At 45.8% G+C, this 20,414-nt stretch overlaps 1 protein-coding gene across 16 annotated transcripts in view; it reads right to left on the bottom strand.

The window, feature by feature from the left end:
• mast2 (microtubule associated serine/threonine kinase 2) overlaps window positions 1-20,414 on the bottom strand; it is a 117,564-nt gene that overhangs the window by 24,494 nt on the left and 72,656 nt on the right. For 4 of the 16 annotated variants that reach the window (XM_078107907.1, XM_078107910.1, XM_078107914.1 and 1 more), the window contains 6 exons: window positions 18,520-18,726; window positions 11,601-11,692; window positions 6,590-6,665; window positions 5,261-5,281; window positions 4,271-4,349; window positions 3,095-3,249 (listed from right to left, as the gene is read on the bottom strand). In XM_078107907.1, the coding sequence (XP_077964033.1) occupies window positions 3,095-3,249; window positions 4,271-4,349; window positions 5,261-5,281; window positions 6,590-6,665; window positions 11,601-11,692; window positions 18,520-18,726 (630 nt within the window). Of the gene's footprint in view, window positions 1-3,094; window positions 3,250-4,270; window positions 4,350-5,260; window positions 5,282-6,589; window positions 6,666-11,600; window positions 11,693-17,532; window positions 17,732-18,519; window positions 18,727-20,414 lie in introns of those variants that run through there. The other 12 variants (XM_040184310.2, XM_078107918.1, XM_078107915.1 and 9 more) reach the window with 8 other exon arrangements.

Genomic DNA, 20,414 nt, shown 5'->3' with positions numbered 1-20,414 from the left:
GGAGGTTTCTGAGAGCATTACTCTGAAGGAAAGTGAGAACGTAGTTTAATTGTAACTTGGGTGGACTGACCCTTCTGTGCACCCACTCACCGACCCGGACTAAACCGTTACTGATGTACGTCAATCACGCTGAACTTTAAAACTCCTTTCATGTTCAAGAAATAAATGGATCAAAACCCGGACAGACGGCTTTGCCACCGGGCTCAGTAATTAAAGGTTAGCTTTGACTCAGATGGATTCAGTGCCAGAGGCTCTTATTTACATTCTTTCATTTCCACTTCTTCTTCTCTCGGTGTTATTCCTCCTGTGTGCTCGTGGCTCTGAGCAGCCGGAGCCTTTATTAAAATAAAGCTCCCGTTCAGAGAGCGAGCTGCAGAGGAGGTCGGAGAGGAGTCCCCGAGATGAATACCGCAGGAAAGCCAGACAAAGGCTAATTAGAGCACGGCTACGGTTGCACTGTAATGGGAAATAAAAAGCGCCTCGCGGCAATCCCTGTGAAAGACTTCTGCGTCATTATTTTGAGAAACGACCTTGGAAACGAGCATTTGAAGGAAGTTGAGGGAGAATACTTTTGTTTTAGACTGGGGAAACTAGTTTAAAGGTGTGAGAAATATTTATGAAACACAATACAAGTCTCAACCTCGAGGCGCTTTGTAAAATTGGATAACTGAAAGGTGGTGGGAAAGGTGTTTCCTCCCCCCCGGGGCCGGCTAAGTGGTGATGTCACATCTGACAAAAGCCACTCAAAATGCAAAAGAGCTCATTGGAGGACGGGGTAATTGAAGTAAATCAGACGAGACAGCGGATCCGATGGTGACGGCGAGGCGGGTGGCGTGAGGAGAGAGAGAGAGAGAGAGAGAGAGAGAGAGAGGAAGGGAGGGTGAGAAAAAATAACATTGATGCTCCACAACTGAGGCGGGCGACTTGGGAAATGAGAGGCCTAATTGAGCGTGACACAGAGGCAGGCAGAATGCGGATGAGGTGTGTGTGTGTGTGTGTGTGTGTGTGTGTGCGCGTGTTAATGACTTCTGTGATTGTGTGTGGTCAACGTCCTGCGATGAAAGTTCATGATTCCACTAAAAACATCTCTTCAAATTTGGGCAGGAGGATGAAAACAGAGGGGAACTGGACCTTTATCTAAAACAGGCTTATTTCAGGAAAAAGCTGTTATATAGGAAGCCATATTAATGCTTCCAGCATAATGCGTTTTTTAATTTCAATAATTCAGCTGCCAGGGCGGCACGGTGGCGTGGTGGTTAGCACTGTCGCCTCACAGCAAGAAGGTCCTGGGTTCGATTCCACCCAGTGGCCTTTCTGTGTGGAGTCTGCATGTTCTCCCCGTGTCTGCGTGGGTTCTCTCCGGGTTCTCCGGCTTCCTCCCACAGTCCAAAGACATGCTCTGGGGATCAGGTTGATTGGGGACTTTAAATTGCCCGTAGATGTGTGAATGTGAGTGTGAATGGTTGTCTGTCTCTGTGTTGCCCTGCGATTGGCTGGCGACCAATCCAGGGTGTACCCTGTCTATCGCCCGAAGTTGGCTGGGATGGACTCCAGCCCCCCCGCGACCCTGTGTGCAGGATAAGCGGTCTGACAATGGATGGATGGATGGATGGAATTCAGCTGCCATTTTGACGATCAATGTTGAGGTACTGGAGACAAAAGTCAAAGCTTTGTGTCGTGAATCTTTCTGTTGTTGTTATCTGTATATAAAGAAATATGTTAGTGATTATTTCTACTATCTATGACTATAAGCCATGTAAAGCCTCCTAAAAGCCTGAAGACTGCAGATATGTTTGGGTAAATCTCTTTCTTCAGTATTAAGTCATATTTATTATTTCCCTTGATTTGTTATTTAGGTTGTATATTTTCGTTTTTTCTATATGACAAGGTTGCATTAGTTCCGCAAGAAGACGCCTGTGATGAATCCAAAGTGGAAGATAAAACTCTCATTCTACTTACTCTGTGGCAGTTAATTAAAGATAAATCAGACATGTTTGCGCATTCTGACAGCACGTGGGAAAAGAGCTAGACTTGTTTATGTTGCATGAGTATTGATATGTGGGACGGGATACAGAATATGTGCTTTTCCAGACAGAAAGTCTAAGGAGTGAAACCACCAAGCAGTTAATGGTGGCGTGTGAGTGATGGATGGGTGTGTCTCTCTCTCCAAGTGTACGGAAGAGTGGACGGTGGACAGACGAGCCCGATAGCGGAGGTGTGAGAAGTGATGGATGTACTGACGAAACTAAACGGGACAAGAATGGGCTGAGAGGTGGAGAATACAATTTGGGAGACGAACAGACACACTGTTAAAAAAAAGGGGCACCGCCATCACTCACATCACAGTCATAAAATTTGCATTTAATTGTGTTCTGCCGCGCGTTTTCATATGCTCTCTCCTTCTCATACACAGACACACTTGTTCCTCCCCCCCGGCTGCAATCATAATCATCATCTCTCCCAAGCATTTCTGGCTCTGCTCCATATCGTCTCATTCTCCAACAATTCTCAATGCCTTCTCCTCTTACTACCACCCTGTTCAGGGTATTCTATCAATTTGGAACTGGATCCAAAATGGAACCGACTAATAGAAACCTTACTAATCCTGCGCCTGCCTCTCGGTTGGTTATTTATCAGCTCTCGCAGACTGTCTGCACACCGCTCGCTAAGAGCTTTTTAATGACGCTCACTGCTGGCGGACTAACTGATGTCAGGCTTTCCACCGAGGCTCGTCCGCCCCGCACATGTGTGGGGGCTGCTGGCTGCAGCTTAAACAACTTTTCAAAGTCACCTTCAGTCGCTGCCACTTGTTCTTGGCAGCTTTGTTCATGACAATTTCTCCAAAACAGCAACATTTTATAACTCCTCATTAGCTACGCTAATTAGTGAAAATAAACCATTGTGGAAATCCACACAGATTGAGGAGCTAAGAAGACGTCTGAGCTGGAGACGGACCGTGTGAATCACACAAAAGGACGGACGGGTCCACGTGTGCGTGTGACTGATACACCCGGACGTCCGACTCGCTCCCAGCGGCCATGGACCTGCCGCGGGGACGACGCAGACGCGGCGTGACTTGTGACAGAGCGCCTACCTCAGGCTGCGGGAGCGCGGTCTCATGGCGGGGGAGCGGCGTCCCTCCTCGTCCGTGATGCTCTCGGAGCTGAAGTGTTTGGTGAGGAAGTGCAGCTCGTCCGGCGTGGGCTGGAAGGGCAGCTGGTGCAGCTTCTCCTGAGATGAACAGGAGGACTGTGAGAGGAGGAGCACAGAGGGAGCACAGATTACAACCAGCGCTGGAGCTACTGCGGGGGGCCAGGGCTGGTCCAGGGAGGTACAGGGCAGGACAGGGAATACGGGTTCACACAGGAACTTGTCGAGGGGAGGTTTACCACGTTTCTAACACTCTACCCGGAAGAGAAAGCCACATACAAGGACTGCTCCTCCTTCAGATGTGTTACTTAACGCACGCTGGTTGGATGAGATGATCAAAGTCACACATAAAAAGATGTCGCCTTGGTTACAGGGCTTTTTTGTTGCATGCAGGTGCAAGGTGCTCACCTGCTGGAAAATGCATGTGTAAATATACAGTGAATGTGGTTTAAAAATGCACTTTTGATTAGCCTTCAAGTATGCATATATAGAGCATTGCGCCAACACTATTTTAAAGAACTATATGTAGGTGAGGAAGGTCCATAACCGCCATTATAATGATTTTGAATTATACATTGAAATGTACCCTGCTTTCAACTGATATGCCTAGAAATCAGAAGTCTTTAAATGATCATATCAGTCATTACTGGGCACCGAGGGGACTCCTCTATCATCTAGCAAGTCATTTATTTCCTCCTCTGTACATACAGCGAGCTAGCAGGTATGCGAGCCGTCTGGATCAACGCGTTCAAAACTCGCACAGCCAGCTAGCTCCGCTCTGTGCTTTTGAAGCATGCTGAGCTCATTCCACACGCAGGCAGGCACAGAAACCTGCACACCAGGGTGTTAGGAAGGTGGATGAAGGAACAGAGGAAGGTAAAGCAGAGGGATTAGACCAGAGGGACGGATGGGATGTCTCAGGGAGCCAAGGGAAGAAAGAGAGAAGTACAGGGGTACACTTAAGGGCATCAGAGGGGAGGAAGGTGGGAGAAGAACAGAGCATAGCGCAGCTGAGGGAGGATATGAAGGCCGGTTGCTTGTAGGAGAAAAGTCAGCAGTTTTATTTGAATCTTTCAATATAAAATACGTAGAATTACATGTAGAGACTTAATATACTTACTGAGACAGTGGAGCTGGGAGTGTTGGTGCCATAGCCTGAGGAAGGCAACGAGGCCAGAGACCAGCGCCTCCCATCCGTCCTGGGGGAACAAAGACACAAAGACGTCAACAACAAACATGCCCTTTTTTTCCTCATATGTAAACACAGATTCGTACCAAGGAGATGAAGCACCATCACCATCACGTATAGCAAAATGAAGGGTTGCAGTCGGAGTAGGGGAGATGCAGACTGAAGTATAAACTGGACTCAACAGGGCAGGCAAAGCCACGGGGTCAAAGCATAACGGAGTCCAAACGCGTCAGGGTTTGATGCATTGAAATGGAAGCCAGCTGTTACTCTGTGGGTATACGTCCCACACAAAGAGCCAGACCAACGTGTTTGTCGGCTTCGCTCAGCTCCAAGCCCATTGGTTTCTAAAGCACACTTATATCTTTGAAAATGGCTCAGAGAAAAAAACTTTCAGGAGGAAATAGCATGTTTGTTGAAAATAAAGAAAGGTGTCACCGCCATATTGTGACTTAGTGATGTGACTTTAATGGTTTCTAGACAACTTTGGAGCTTTATGGCACAGAAGTGGAAGATATATCTCGCTTTGACACGCGCTATAATTGCTAGAGGATACATTGATTGTTGGTTTTTGGTCTGCACATGTGATTTATAAGCAATAAGAGGTGAGAATCAGAAGCCTTGTGCTTGAAGGAACACTGTTAACAAATGAAGGGTTTCTCCCCTTTTCTGTGACCCGTCTGCTCACACTTTCTGGTCTCAAAGATTCTCATCACTCCAGGGAGTGCTTTTTTTTTTTCTTTCTTAGAAACGGCTCAGTGAGTGTCCTAACGGTTCAAAACATTGTTGGCTGAAGGAGACGGGACCCTGCAGGGTGCTCGTCGATGCCGTTTAGTGCGAGTGTGCTCAGCCATGCAGGGCGCAGGGGAACAAGGTGGGAGAAGGAGGGAGGGAAAGGGTCTGAGCTCGGAACTGAGAGGTTACCTGTCAGCCCTGTGTCCGTGACTGTGAGGGAGACAAGACAGCATGTTGGGTTTATAGCGGTCTGCAGCTGTCACTGACACACATTCTGCAAGCCTGTCCTCGCCCTCGCCGTGTTATACAATTAAGAACGAGTGAAGAAATAACTTGTCTTGTTAATCCAAGGCTAACACAACCCAAAATGTAACTGTAAGAGGTTGTTTTATATCATCGGAGGTTATTCTAATGATATTACATGTACTTGCAATAATCTTTTAAAAAATAGATTCATATTTTAATAATCTAATTATTTCTTCCTGAAAAATATATAATAATCCCAGTGCATAGTTTATTTTATTATTTGTAACAAATAAACTAACATTTTTACAGGAAGTTGTGGGCTCTGTCGCATACCATATAGCTTATTGCAGAGGTCCTTTATTATAGAATTCCAGATATTTAAGGAACGCTCTGTTTTGTCCATAATAAAGATCAAAAGGCAAGCTTTTTTTCAATAAAAAACCAAACACAATTGAACTGTTTTTGATCTCAGTAGAACAGTTTGGGGGTTAAATGTATTTTTTAAAACAAAGCGAAAAATATGAATCTATCCATGTCTAAAGAGAAAAATAAAGCTAAGGGGGTTTTGTTCATCCAGCAGAAAGACCCTCAAATAAATGACCCGTCGTATCAAACTCCACCACATGGTGTCCCTGTTGCTCCAGCTCCTAGGACTGAGTTCAGCAGGCGGACATTACTGGATTTCAACATGTATTCTCTTTCTGGCTGCTGCACTGTCATGCAGTGTGAGGAAGTTGTCAACAGCAGCAGCTTTGGGGTTTGGTAAATTTGGGACAAGTGTGTTTCCATGGAAACCATCATCTTCAATGAAGATTTAAGAGGCAGACTTGCAGAGAATTTCTTTACATTTGACCAAACTTTGATACGACATCTTTTCTAATCTTGGATTAAAAAAGAATAAATCAGACGCACACGCACATGAACACACACTGTCTTAGTCCCTCCTTCCCGCTCAGTAATTGCTAGCTTCCCCCAGGAGCCCAGACAGATAAGACGTTTATTAATCCTGGTTTGAATGACAGCCTCAAAGCGATCATCTGCTCACACACACAATCATGTCAAGGCGCCCGAGTCGTTTCGCTGCCTCTAAAAGACATCAACATCAGACGTGGACGTGTAGCTTATCCACTCTTCAATTTCCTCCCTTCCTGTTTGCTGGTGCTTTCATTTCCCACAATTGGCGACACACAAAAGGGAGCAGCGGTTTTGTTCTCTGGCTGTGACTCTCAAACACACCTGCACCATGCGACTGTGTGTTTCTGTGAGCCTCACCTGCGCGCAGGAACAAAGGAGAAGTGTGCAGCTGTGCTGGGGGAGAAGTTGCGAGGGCTGTCCAGTGGGCTGGTACCTGAGGGAAGGAAAGAAAAGGAGGAGAAGAATAAGCACTCTAAAAAGTAACCCGGCTGAGAATACATCATCTCAGTATTTAACTACGGGAAACGAGCTGCCCTGCAACTAATCACTGGGATGAACAGCAGATCGATCGACGCAGAACAGCGTGTTTGTTTATGTCGGCCATATTGAAAATACCAGAGAAAATATCCAATACGAACAATTAGAGTAAGAATAAAATAAAACAAACAAAAGCGTCTGATTTGCGGCGCCTCTGGGCCTCTGTAGGAAAACATTGTTCACGAGGTGCGTCAGTGCAGCTCAATCCTCTCAAAAACCACCGGCTCGATGACCAGAGCGGCACAGCTCCAGCTCACACAGAGCCGCTGCGTAAGAGAGTCATCTTCCACTGGACGGGGTACCAACCCAGCCACGGCCCAATCTAACGCATGTAAGAAAATAACAGTTGTCTCTACAGTGAGTCCACGGATTTATTCATTCAATCAATATTTTTTTTACACTTTTGGGAGCTATATTTCTTAAAAACATGTAAGTTGTTATTTTCACCTTTTAGACCTACTGCAATCTTGGGGTAAACAAAAAAATCTCATCGACAGGTCTCACTATTGATTGTTAAAACTTAGGAACATTAAAAACACACGCACACACAGACCAAATGAATGCAAGGTCACACTGAATAATTAAGTGAATGCAAAACAGGAGTGCGGCGTGCTGCTCGGAGGCCGTCTCGGCGTTGCAGGAGAGGAAGCCTCCTCGCACCGAGCATTAGAAATCCGCGGCAAAGCCTGAACCACCTGCCGTGAAACTGACACGCAGAGAATAGAAAAACGCTCTTCTGAATAAACCTCGGGTCATTTAATAAGCATACAGTCACGTGGATGCATTAACACACGACGTGATGGATGGGAATATTCAAATCCGCTCCATCTGCGGGGAAAACACGGCGCTTTGTGTGCAGCTAACATTTCAGCAGAGAGACACAGAGAGGGGCGGAGGACGAGAGATTAAGTGGTCGGACATTTCCACATCAATTATGCATTTCGTCTTCGGCTGCCTGTCTGGACAGAGCACCGACTCAAATATTAATAAGGGCATTTGCTCCTCAGAAACTCAACCTCCGTCTGAGGCTGCGGAACATGCACACGCTGGATGGGGCGCGTCGCACTGAAGCTTGTTAGTTTCCATCGCACGCGTGGCGTGGATGCCACTGGAGTTCCATTCAAACGAGGAGGAGGTCACAGTGGGGCGCCGCCACACCTCGCAGCTCAGGCTTAGTGTGCGCGTGTGTGTGTGTGTGTGTGTTGCTTTGGTTCCAGCCAATAACATAAGGCTGTCAGAGGCCGTGACGGCAGCGGGAGCGGGTCCAATGAGGGGGGGGAGAAGGAGGATAGAAGGTGGGGAGGTCAGAGATTATCTTGCAGTCCCGTGACTATCGGCATACAGCGTATCGGTCAGCTGAGAAGTACAAAGACATGTTTAAGTACTTTGACCCCGAGGGAGGGGGAATGGCAACATGTCCCAGCAGCTACAGGCCAATACAATATCTATAGCTACAATATAACTATTATCATAAAACGATTTCCTAAAAACATAAATTTGCCCTTGTGTTAATTTGCATATTTCTTTGCCCGGGATGCTGTGAGTAAACTGCTGTCTATGATTGTCTGCACAGATCCAACAGAGCACAAAGGAGAGATAACATTCCACGTTTCCAATCACTCGACCGCTGCAGGCCCGATGGCGTCCGCGATTAAAAGGGATGTCTGGAAGTTCTCTCGACAAAAAAAACCCCGCATTGAATGTGCAGTCATTTTAGTCTAAACTTGCCCGTAATAGAACAGTTTGCTGATCCACGATTTGCTAACCAGGCACAGAGAACAGCAGCAGAGACAGATAGCAGGAGCTGAATCGTCAACTGGTTCGTCAGCAGTAGGTTAGCCTGCTTAGCGCTAACATGTCGACTGGAGATCACACTCCTGTTGAGCTCGGAAGGAGACGGAGAGGATTTGGGCCGGCTGATTGTCTGAAGTAAAAGTGACCGAAAGCTACTCGAGAGGAGAAGATTGCCTTCATTTCGGAACCATATTCCTACATTTTCAGACCTTTTTTGTGAGATATTTATCTGTACTAAACTAAAGAGGCTTTTAATCACTTGCTTTTTGAAAATCTCTTCAGAGATTTTTATTTGGCAGTTACCCGTCTGTGTGGTTTGCTTGATGCTCTGGTTTCTTCTTTGCCCCACTGACCATCAAGCAGTCACTGGTCACGGCTGTCATACAGAACCAGCACGCCGACCATCAGCCAGAGACTCCAGGGACACTCTACAGGGACTACAAAAGCCTCATTTTCACCACTCAGCGCACTCATGCACACTGACTTTCACCATGTTCACACACTCTGATTGGCTCCAGAGGGAGACAAAAAAAATCTAAAAAATCTAAAGTCAAAATCACTCTTGAATCTATTTGAATAATACTTTCCACTTTTAGCGAGGAAAAGAAATCAAGAGTGGCTCCTGGTTTGAAAGTGAAATGTAAATCACGGCTGAGAGCCGCTGGCAGGCGGCCGCGTCACCACAGGTACAGAAGCCGCTTTGCTGTCACATTTTTAGAAGGTTTTGTGCTGCAAACTGAGGCTGACAGTGACCTACTTTAGCAAACACTAAGAAGTATACCGGCGTATGAGACACATGCAAATGTACCATCTACTTTGTGCCTCTCCAGGGAGTGTTGTTGGGATAACAAAATGCAGCTATAATTGGGGAGGGGGTGGAGAGACGAAAAAGAGAAAATGCCTTGTTTGAATCCCAAGCTGTCTCTCTCCCTGTCATGGATTGTTTGACGGGATTCATCAGAAGTCTGAGCACAAGCAGCTGTCAATCATCCGCTGGCCTTTACCAAATGTCAGCCAGGAGGGGAGAGGAAAGTTTAGGGCCGGGTGGAGGCAAAGAAAGAAAGAGAGAAAGTGTTGATTTAGTAGAGGCAGGAATAAAGGAGACATTATGGTGATGACAAGGAACTAGTGAGAAAGAAAGGAAACCGGGTGTTGGAGGCGAGAGAGGAAACGAGAGATTTACGCGGGCTTTCAACATTTATTAAAAGTCATTTTGGAGAGGACTGGTCCTCATCAGCCTCCCAGGGCATCAGGCTTTGGGGAATTTCCATTTGATTAGCGGCAAATGGCCGGGTGATGGAAACCATGATGAAATTCGCGATGAGGGCCGGAGCTAGAGCTTTGAGCGATTGAAGAAAGCAGAAGGGGTGTGTAAAGAGCGTCTGTGGGGATGAAGGAGACCTTTTAATGGCCTCCAGTGGTGCATATTAAGTAATGAAGTAGCAGCTAGCAGTGAGATATCGCAGCCTCGGATTAGACTGGATAAAGGTTAACATGTACATTTTTCTGTGGAGGTAATATTAGGCTTAGCATGAGGCTGAAAAAACTCAAAACATTTGATCCGAACTAGATCAAAGCTGCAGTTTCAACATGCCGTTAAAAGGAAAGTCACAAGATGAATTACTGGTATTTAATTAGCGGTGTTTACTTCTTCTGCAGTGTCTGGGACACAAAAAGACGGGAGCGTGAGGCGGGCCGCAAGATGTGGGAGCGTTACCACGGCAACACAGCAGCCACAGCACATTCGTGGCAGGATGGAGAAAGAGAAAAAAGAGATGGAAGAATGGAGCGAAAGATGGACTCGGAATATATTGAAATATATTACAATATAGCCCGTTTACAGGTAATTCAATATGTAAACAGTTTGAAATGATTTTATGGTGAGTCCTATTTTTTGTGGACTCCTTTTGTATGGCTCCCAAATGCTTTGAGCTTCTCAGTCAGCTTTCTTCTTCAAGTCACCTGCATCTTAAAGTCCCTTGTTAGCCTCAAACATAGATTTTCTCCATGGATAGCGTACAGAGCATGAACAGCAAGTGGTCTCTGAATTAAATGGACCAAGGGATGTTTCCCCTTAACCACTCAATTCAACCTCTATGAATGATTACAATCAGGGTGACATGCCATGGGACTTTCAAAGTAAAGGCCTTTCTTAAAAGTGGATCAGACGGATTGATTCTTTCTCTTTGAATGTATTACATTGGATCGCTTACTATTGAATTGTATTGATTCAGGTCAAGGTGTTGTTTATCAAAAGCAGTTATTCAAACAAAATGTGTGTGCGTGCGCTGTGACTGACATGGCAAGTTCCATTATACACGCAGGAAATGAGATGTGTGCGAAATGCCTTTCAGCTGGGGACAAACACACATTTAATGAAGAGCTGTCTGTCCCTCACTCGCCAGAGTCAGATATGATTGTCAATATTTTGCCATCTATTAATTTGTAATATCTATCCTGCAGTCCCTCTCTCCTCCCATTCAGTCCCCGTCACCAATCCATTTTCATTCAGTCACCATTAATAAATATTCTCTCTCTGTCTCGCCGGTCACGTGGGGGGTTTGATTTAGAGATTTGTGTTGTAAATGTGACGTTTTAATGAAGAAGGGCAGAGCTTGAGGTCATGATCTCGTGCGGCATCGTCGATTGCAAGACACTCAGAATACACCCAACAATGAGGGATTTCTTTTAAACAAGCAGGCGGAGCTGTGCATCAGTCCATGGAATGAATTTCCTCGACGTGCTGTGATGAGCCGTTCATTGCTCTTTGTTGGTGTGTGCGATGGTAAACAATACGACTCGCCTGCTGTACGATACGCTATGAAGAACAAATACAGCGGGAACAGGTACGACTACTAAACCTTCTACTGATGATGGTCCCTTTACTGTTTCTGTGAGCCCTGTAGGTATTTGTGGCCCCCAGAGGATAAACATAGAATTGGCTAGTTGGCCTGAAGCGGGTGCATCGGTTAGATAAATCAGTTTAAGCTACCAAACATGTTGCTTTCTGACCACAGTTGGGAACAGTGTGTGTTACCTGTGTGTCCATGAAGAGGCGAGTGTGGTCGAGGCAGTGTGGGAGAGGTGCTGGACGTCACAATCAGGCTCTTCCTGTTGCTCGTGCGACAGCTGGGGACGAAAAAACAAAAAGACAAGACTCAGTTCAGGGAATTCATCCATGTACAAATTTGGAATCAATAAAGTCAACGATGTTATATGCATGACAACTGAAACAGTTCTCAGTAGCTTGGCTTGCAATGAACCACACAGATATCTGCACCGGGCGCATTTAGGTGACATACCAATACAAATATGCTGTTAGCTACATACAGAGGAATAGTAAAACTACTGATCCCTTTAAACAAAAACATTATAACGTGATTCACAGTGAACACCGCCAGCTCTATGATGCACGACGCATGTACACAACACCATGGCAACAGTCATTTAATACTTTGTATATAATGTGAGCAGTTATTCAAGCATGAACATATCATTTTAATCTGTGCAGCTTCATTTTTGCAAACAAATTAACAAACGTTTTTGACTCATACCCATTTCGTAGTATGTTCCAGAGCTATACTAGAGTTTAATAAAATGGAAATAATATAAGGTATGTTTAGTTTATTAGTTTAGACAATACATTGTGTTTTGTTTGGGTCAGCAATGTAAATTTGATAACACATTCACTCGTCTTTTGTTCCACTGCAGTGTTTTAATAGATGTTGAACCGGCGTCCCCAGCTCACAGCTGCACGGTCATTAAGAGGTCGATCACGCAGTGCAATTGTTAGACTTTCGCTCCCCTTCAAGCTGAGATGACTGTCTTTGTTGTGTAAGTGTAAATCTGTGTGTGTGTGTGTGTGTGTGTGTGCGCGCACAAGCTGCTGTACAAAAAATGCTTGGAGAAAGAATCTCCTCTTAATTTGCACTACTTTAAGTGTCCCCAGACTGAATGAGGGTGTAGGAAAAGAGGAGATTCTCACAACACAACCTCAGGTTGAGCTCATAGAATAAATCCCACTTGGTATTTTTACTCTGTAGTTTAGTGGTTCCCAAACAGGGGGAGTAACTACAAAGTGTTGGGAGGGGGGGGGTGGGGGGGGGGGGCAGCACTCCAGTAAAAAAGGTGTAGATTAGATTAGCAACACAGTACTAAAGTGACAGAGGAGGATGAAAGTTAAAAAGTTGTTTTTTATCAAAGTATAAAACGGTCACATCTTCAAACCAACAAGTGACCTTGTCACTGGATGAAAAACGTGTTCCCAAAGGTTCTACTCTGGGTCCTCTGCTGTTTACATATTTGAGTATTTTGGTTTACTTTCTTCATCTATTTGTAAACCATTGTTCAAGTTCAACAATCAAGATTTCAAACCCAATTTCTAAACTTGTGCAATGGGTTCAACTCTTTCCTTCAGGTTGTACTGCGTGGTTTTCCAAAGTAAGGGAATGGATGAACACTTCACGAGGCGCTTGCATTGCCGGCAGGTGTTGGCACACTCACAGTATGTGCGTTGGGTGTTAATTGGCACTTCACATCTGCTGGCTGTAATGATGTAGTTGTGTGGTGTCGTGTTTCTTACAGGCAAAACCTGCCGGGATGATCAAAAGACACGTGAAGCGATTAGGGATGAAACCTTCGCTACACTCAAATGATCAGCGCAACGGAGCCCTTCACCTTTGTGGTCTGTGGCTTCTTATATGCCGTGTATTTGTGGGGACCAGTTTGACTTTAAAGCCTTAAGTTTAAAGATCTTTCTGGCATTAGAATAGGGTCTAGGATGAAGGCGAGGGTTAGGGGCGGGCAAGTGTACCCTGACATGTGTGCATGTTGTCTATGGTAATTCACAAACATTACTGCACATCATTACAGCACGTGATGTATATATGGCCTGCTGTGTGTTTGTGTATTGGCCATCTGTTGAGATGTGTAGCATCGGCAATTTTAGCGTTGCGTGTGGTGTACACAAACAAGTATGAAGGATGAACTGCCATGTTGGATATTCAGTAATGCTTGTTCAGGGAATTCAACACAATAGTTTTATTTATCTCTCTCGATTTTCTGGAAAGTGTGATGGCACTGTGCACATCTGGTACTTCATAAGTTTGTTGATGAAGACATTTTCTCAAAAGAAGAGATCCACATTAATGTAAATCAAAGTATTATTGTTATTGATAATATATGGGGATTGATATTAAAATAATAATCTCCATATATGCTGAACTTTATGCTTCCCTGTGGAATTTTAAATTAATGTTTGCCTGTCTAAACCCGACCTGCTGTTTACTGCCTTCAAGACTCTCTACAATATAAATTAATTGGAATTAAAGAACTGGGACACTGCCTTTATTTCATTTCATTTCATTCAACGAAACTTTCCCACCTGCAACAAGTAAGTTGTTTAGATATTTAGAATTTTAAACTGATGGTGACGGATGGTTGGACTGATGGATATCAGCCACCCTGCATACAGAGCAACAGCACATAGCGTGCAGACGAGGCAGATAAGAACTTAGGTTACGCAAAAGGAAGACCTGAAAAAGCAGCTGTGGACCGGGGAGGAACGCAGACGGCACACTGCGAGCCACACTGGGACTAAAGCGCTGCTTGGTTAGTGGGTTCATTTATTACCGCGTGCACCGCCCGGTGGACAAAGCCCAGTGGCTGACCCATGAGTACGCATCTACATGTGAGCCAGGTCGAGACGGCGAACAGGCCTGTGGCGTGAGTGATATAACGACAAGCAGGAGACCGGGCCGGTGACTGTTAAAAAGGGGGCGGATGTTTTGAGTACGCTGAAGAGAATCCTGCTTTGAACACCTGACTTGGTGTCTGGTGGGCGATGCAGAGAAAGACCACCCCACCGACCAGCTATTGGTTGACTTGTACAAACATTCACATTGTATTAAGGCTGTGTATTTGTGTTTGGCTTGTATATACGATTGTAGCTGCTGCGGCCCAGTTTTACACAGAAAACTGTGCTTCTCCGATTCTTTATTCTCCTGCCGGCAGTTTTGGCTCCCTGCTGAAAAACATGTTTCCATTATGCAGAACTGACCGAAAGCATCATGTCTGTGTGTGTATGAAGTGGGCTTTTGAGTGCTTCTCGTCGCTGTCAAAGCGGCAGCCTGTCAGGTAAAAGTACAGTGAGTGCAGCTGTTCGGTTTCATTACTTTCTCTGGGTGAGGCAGCTTTTATGGCCGAGGCCGCTATTAAAATTTGGTCACGGTATGTAACCCAAGTAGGCGTGAGCATTCTATAAGTGCTTATGCTTCCCCCTACTGTAGGAGCCGCAGGGGCACTAAATGCTGTCTCTGAGCGGTCAGCCATACGAAGGAGTAGTCCAACATCATGGCAAACGCACTCATTTGCTTTCTCTCCAGGATGAGATAAGGAGGTCGATATTAAATTCACGTCTGGAATGGCTTTAAAATACAGCCGCTAACACCTCTAAAGCTCACTGATTAACACGCAGTACCTCGCTTCTTTAATCCGCGCATGAACAGAAATGTAAAAATGTTGATTTGATGCTCGAGAACGTGCTGCGGACTGAGCCATTTCTCGTTGAACAGACGATAAAAGCAGCTGAGCGGCTGTATTACACAAGCAAGATACAGCGTGTTATCAGTGTGCAGTGCAGAGATCTTTAAAGGTTTCCATAGAAATAGGAGTATGGAACGGAAATCCCCATTCAAATCAAATGTAGCAGGATGGTCACAGCGGCGGCCATTTTCAGGTGTATCTTAGCCATCTTGGCCGTGGAGGCCCGTCAAGGACGCTGACGGGAGGTTTTTGCAACAGCGAGCGGTAAAGCTACAAACGCTTGCTCGCGGCGCGGGAAAGCACCTCGCTCTCGCCAGATAAGTTAGAACTCAGTTTATCTCATTTCCTGTCACCCGCGTAGCATTAAATCCCACCGTGATTTAACGATTCACAGGAAGTGAGCGGGGCAGCAGGCGGACGGTCAGCAACAGCACAGTCTGACTCCTGGGGAGGCAAAAGTACTGCGCCACTGATGTTTGCCGTCACCGCTGCGGCTGACGACAAACACCATTTTCTTCTGCGCTCGTGAACAGGAACGTTTATAAAGGTGTTTGCACGCGTGTACTCGCTGCTACGTTACCCTCGATGTGAGCGACTGCATACAGGCTCAGGATGTAACAACTTTGTTATTGTGAAACTCACAAGACACACAGTGATGTGACCGGGATGACGGGGGAGATAGTGGAAACTAGCGATGAGCAAACAGCGGCGTGGGCGTTAAACTAAACCGCCTGACACACAGGTGGATAAGATCTACAGCTAAACTAATTTCCCACAGTCGACTCAATAACGTCGTTGTGACAGTTACGGCCACCACAGGAAATCAATGCGACGGACCGCACTTTGCGTGTGTGAAGGTGTGTGTTTGGTTGTTATATTTGCTATTATTTTCTAAATAAGTCAATGAAGACCCATCAAACCCTGGCTTGGTACAAATGGAGAAGTGTAGCAAAAATATCAAAAACCAAAAGCTCTAAGATCTTCTAACGTTTTTGCTTTAAAGCAGTAGCTTTTTAAAAATTGCATATAGACTAAAGGGGCCATGCAGATATTCAAAGTCTCCGGCAAAGATAAATATCAGCTATATATATATATATATATATATATATATATATATATATATCTTTGGACTTTTTTTGAGACCAGAAACCGCTTCTTCATCTGCAGAGGAGTTAACTTTGTTTCTTAATCCTTTAATTCTCAAAATGACTGCATATAATGCTGCGTCTCTATCTGCAACCGGAAGTCGAACCCACCACTTTTTTAAGGATTTGAGAGCTCTGTGCAACCACAGGTTATTCCATTAAGATGCTCAACATTTAAACTAAACACATGAGGACAGAAAGCAGGAAGCCTGGTTGGTAAAGCGTATTATGTTGTAAAGCATCAAATTAGAAGAAAAAAAAACATGGTGCAGACATAATGACCTTGTCTTTAACAGCATGCTGTCTAAAAGTCAATGGCATAAAGATGCAAATATTTAAATTCCTTGCATTAAAGAGAGGCCATAGACAGATGTGTGACCTGCATGTCTGACATCTGTCCAGACAAGGTCACAAAACAGAAATAATAACAGCTCATTTTGAACCGAATATGACAACTGATGTTAACAGAAGATGCCAACGTCCTCAAACCCCTCAGGTCACCCTTTTTCTGTGTGAGGGAGACATGATTACAGCTCATTGCGAGCCGTCGACACCAGACTACTGCGAACCAAAAACTGTTGCTACGTAGGACTTCCTTCACAACCCCGTTCTCTTCCAACACTGCCGGGACAAATGAACACAACAGGAGGCGATGACAAAGAGCAGAGAAGAAGAAATCTGTCAGTGTGTGTGTGTGTGTGTGTACCCCTGTTATTAAAGGGAGGAGGAAGACAATTGCTGCTTCAAAGTGATAAGTATACAGCTGTATCTGGTTCTCTTTGCTGCTGGAGAAGCCTTTGCCTCTGGCTTCGACTGACAGAGGAGAGGAAGAAGAGAGGAGGAAGAGGGGTCAGCTGAGGGAACGACAGCAAAAAAAGAGAAACAAGAAATGACGACATGTGGTCTCATGCGGAAATGTCGACTCATGTTCCAAACTAAACGCAGATGAAGAAAATGTAATAAACGAGAACACACAAACACACATTGCTGTTCTGGGATACATTCCAGCGTACTCAAACACACACAGTCAGACAGAGCGCCCTGTTTAGCCGTCAAAGATTTAGTTAGCCGACCTTCAGATAGGAGCAACACCTGCCTCAGACCTGCAAAGAGGAAGAGGAGGAGGAAGAGAGGATGGAGGCAGGAAATGAAAAAAGAAAACTCATCAAGATGCCAAAATGAAGCGAGGAGTCGGAAGGGAGACGAGACGCAGGCTACCAGAGAAGAAAAACATGAGAACTAATAAATGAAACGGAGGGAGTGAAAAAATGAAGCGTGTACCTCTTGGAGCGCCGCAGCATGCTTCTCTCAGGCAGGGAGAAATTAGAGAGCACCGTCCAGAAAGAGTCAGACATGCTCACGCCGACGCGGCGACCATCGCTCTGACACCGAGCAGACGCAGAGCAGCACCCGTCACACCGGAGAGAGAGGGAGTGTGCGCGAGAGCTGCCGGTGTGTCTATCTGCTCCCCTTCATCACTTCTCTTTTCTCTGATTCTCTCTCCCCACCGGATCCGCCCCCCTTCCCTCCCTCCCTCCCTCCCTCCCTGATGCTTTTTCGTCGTCTCACACCTCTATTTTTTTGTTTTAGAGCTCTGACCGGCCTCCTCAGTGACAGAATGCCCGTCACTATACTGAATCGTCTGATTCAACCAGTGATTTACACACTTGAGTGCCAGTAACCTTCCTATGAACGCAAGCAGCTCCTTATGTTCATGGAAACGGTACCTTTGCACGATGAAACTGTTATCAGAAGCTCAGGAACTTTTCCCTGCATTTGGGCAGAAGGCGACACACTGTTTTTACTATATCCTTTTTTTAAATTATCTCCTAACCCCTCATACTCTTCTTGCAAGCCGTTATAAGGTTCTGACTACCAAGCTGAAAACAACTGCAACGTTTATTTAAGATATCTAGTTTGACCTCCTGACTTATCTCAAATGAAACATTCAATATCCGGCAACAGGGAGAGCGAACAGGTGATTCTGCACAATGGTTTTATTGACCGCTTCCACACCGGCCATGATGATTTTTTTTTATAACGGAACTAAACAGGTCGCCTGTGCACGCTCCCTTCTGGGGCTCCTCAGTACGTTGAACTGATGGACAACGGTGAGTGAAAAACAAAACAAAAAAAACACTTGCAAAGACAAGTTGCAAGACGAGCAGAATGTTCCTTGGAAGACGACAGTGTGGGCAAACAGAAGACAACACGCACACGCTCAGGAGCAAACAGGTGTGTTATGAGGAGACACGGCACGTCTCTTACCTCCAGAGGAAGGGGTTTCCTCGCTGGTGGACAGGGGCCGACAGGGGGCCGTCAGACGAACAGAGGGAGGGAGAGGAGGAGGAGGACAAGGGGCAGAGGGTGACGACGGGGGGCTGAGCGACTGAGGGATGAAAGGAAGTGGGGGACAGCAGGTGCTGGAGGAGGCTGCTGTTGCCGTGGCAACGCAGCTGAGTCGGCGACCAGATTCTGCCAACAGAGGAGGGAGGGGAGGAGTGGAAGAAAGGATGAAGAGAGGAGGAAGTGAGCCGAGCTGAGGAGGGATGTGTGAAGAGGACTGCTTGGCCGTGTGTGTGTGAGTGTGCGCGTTTGTTGTGAGGAGACATCAATCTGTTCTCAAACATCTGTTTTCCCACTCTACTTCTGCTCTTCTGCACCTTGCCACCTTATGTACGGTGCATTCTTTTTTGGGAAAAGAACCCTTAGCTTTACATGTCACTTTTTGGGCTTTGAATAAAATGATTTGGATGGCTGCATCTAAAATAATGAACCGTTTCTTTTGTCTCTGCAACAGAGACAAAAGAAATGTCTAAAGTGAGTCCGTGCTTGCTGAGCAGCAGACAAAAAGGAGCATGAAGTCAAAGGACTACAAAAAGCTGAAAACTATGTTATGTTTGCTTACATTAAACAGAAAAGCAGCCGCTCACACCGGACCAAATAAGGTTTTAGAAAAGAAGACGACGCACTCGTAAAGTCAGTCAGTTCACAATGGGATGAAACAGAGACGAGTAGGCCATTCCTCACACGATTCAAAAAAGAAGTTCTGCTCTTAGGACGCCTCAGGCACGCCTGCAGAAGCAGTTTAGCGACCGTTTTTTGGGGGAAAAGCTTGGCTCGACGGTGTCTCGAGCAAATTCAGGTCACACTGCTTGAGCATGCAGTGTGTGAGGCTCGTGCCAAGCTCCAGCCACTGATCCGTACCGTCTCTGCCCGCCTCCACACGTCCCCCTCGCAGCGGGCAGCAAGCCCCGCGAATTGACTTATCGCAGTCGGAAACGGCTGCCCAGAAAGTTCTGGACGCGGCAGAGAGCGCAGCCCACGAGACGTAAGTCACACAAAGACTTAGTGTTTAGTGTTGCAGGATGATGCACAGACCAGTTTAAGAATCTCAAACCAAAGTGAAAGCTTTTAAGTCTACCCTGAAATGACCGAAACACCGCTCTGCGGTTCAGACGGCAGTTGGCACAAGTCTGCCGGGGCACGAGGACCTTATGGCAGGCGGTGGTCTCCGTTGCCCATCGGGACAGAATGGGTGAGACCACCTGCTGGGAAGTCAAGGGCTACACACACATTTCAGTATGTGCAGTGCCCCCCACCGCCCTCCGTAATGCAGAGCCATCTGTGGTGCTCAGTCCAGTTTCAGCACGGCCATCACGTGCAGCAAAATGAAAGACTATTTCATAATGAAATGTTAGATCCCAGTAGTAAGTGGAGCCATCTGGCACACGAGTGGAAAAACAGGGCCGATGTCAGATATTGTTGGAGCGCAGATCGACCGGGTTTAAAAGGTCCGGTTCTTCAGAGCCGAGGTCATACGGAGACCATTTGCACAGGATTCCAAATATACAAATGAGATCAGAATCACGAACCAGGACCACATCGATGCACACGGGCTGCACACCGGTCCGGGTTTGTCCTCGGCTTTAACCGGAGCACATTGGTGGTGTTTGTGATTATTCAAAGAAAGGGAAGTTGATTGAAGCATTGAGATGCACTTTGAATGACATTATTTTAGCACGCATTTTAAACGCACAACTAGGGAGGAGATCTGTACTGAAATCAACAACAGGGGAAATGACATGAATGGAACTTCAACTTTATGATGCAATACACTTATTTGAGTGGTTGCTATTATGGTCAAATGGTTCTTATTAAAT

The sequence above is a fragment of the Gasterosteus aculeatus genome, chromosome 8, assembly GCF_964276395.1.
Source record: "Gasterosteus aculeatus chromosome 8, fGasAcu3.hap1.1, whole genome shotgun sequence".
In the NCBI taxonomy this organism is placed as follows: domain Eukaryota; kingdom Metazoa; phylum Chordata; class Actinopteri; order Perciformes; family Gasterosteidae; genus Gasterosteus; species Gasterosteus aculeatus.
The sequence above is the reverse complement of the archived record's forward strand: the minus strand, read 5'-3'. Positions and strand labels throughout refer to the sequence as shown.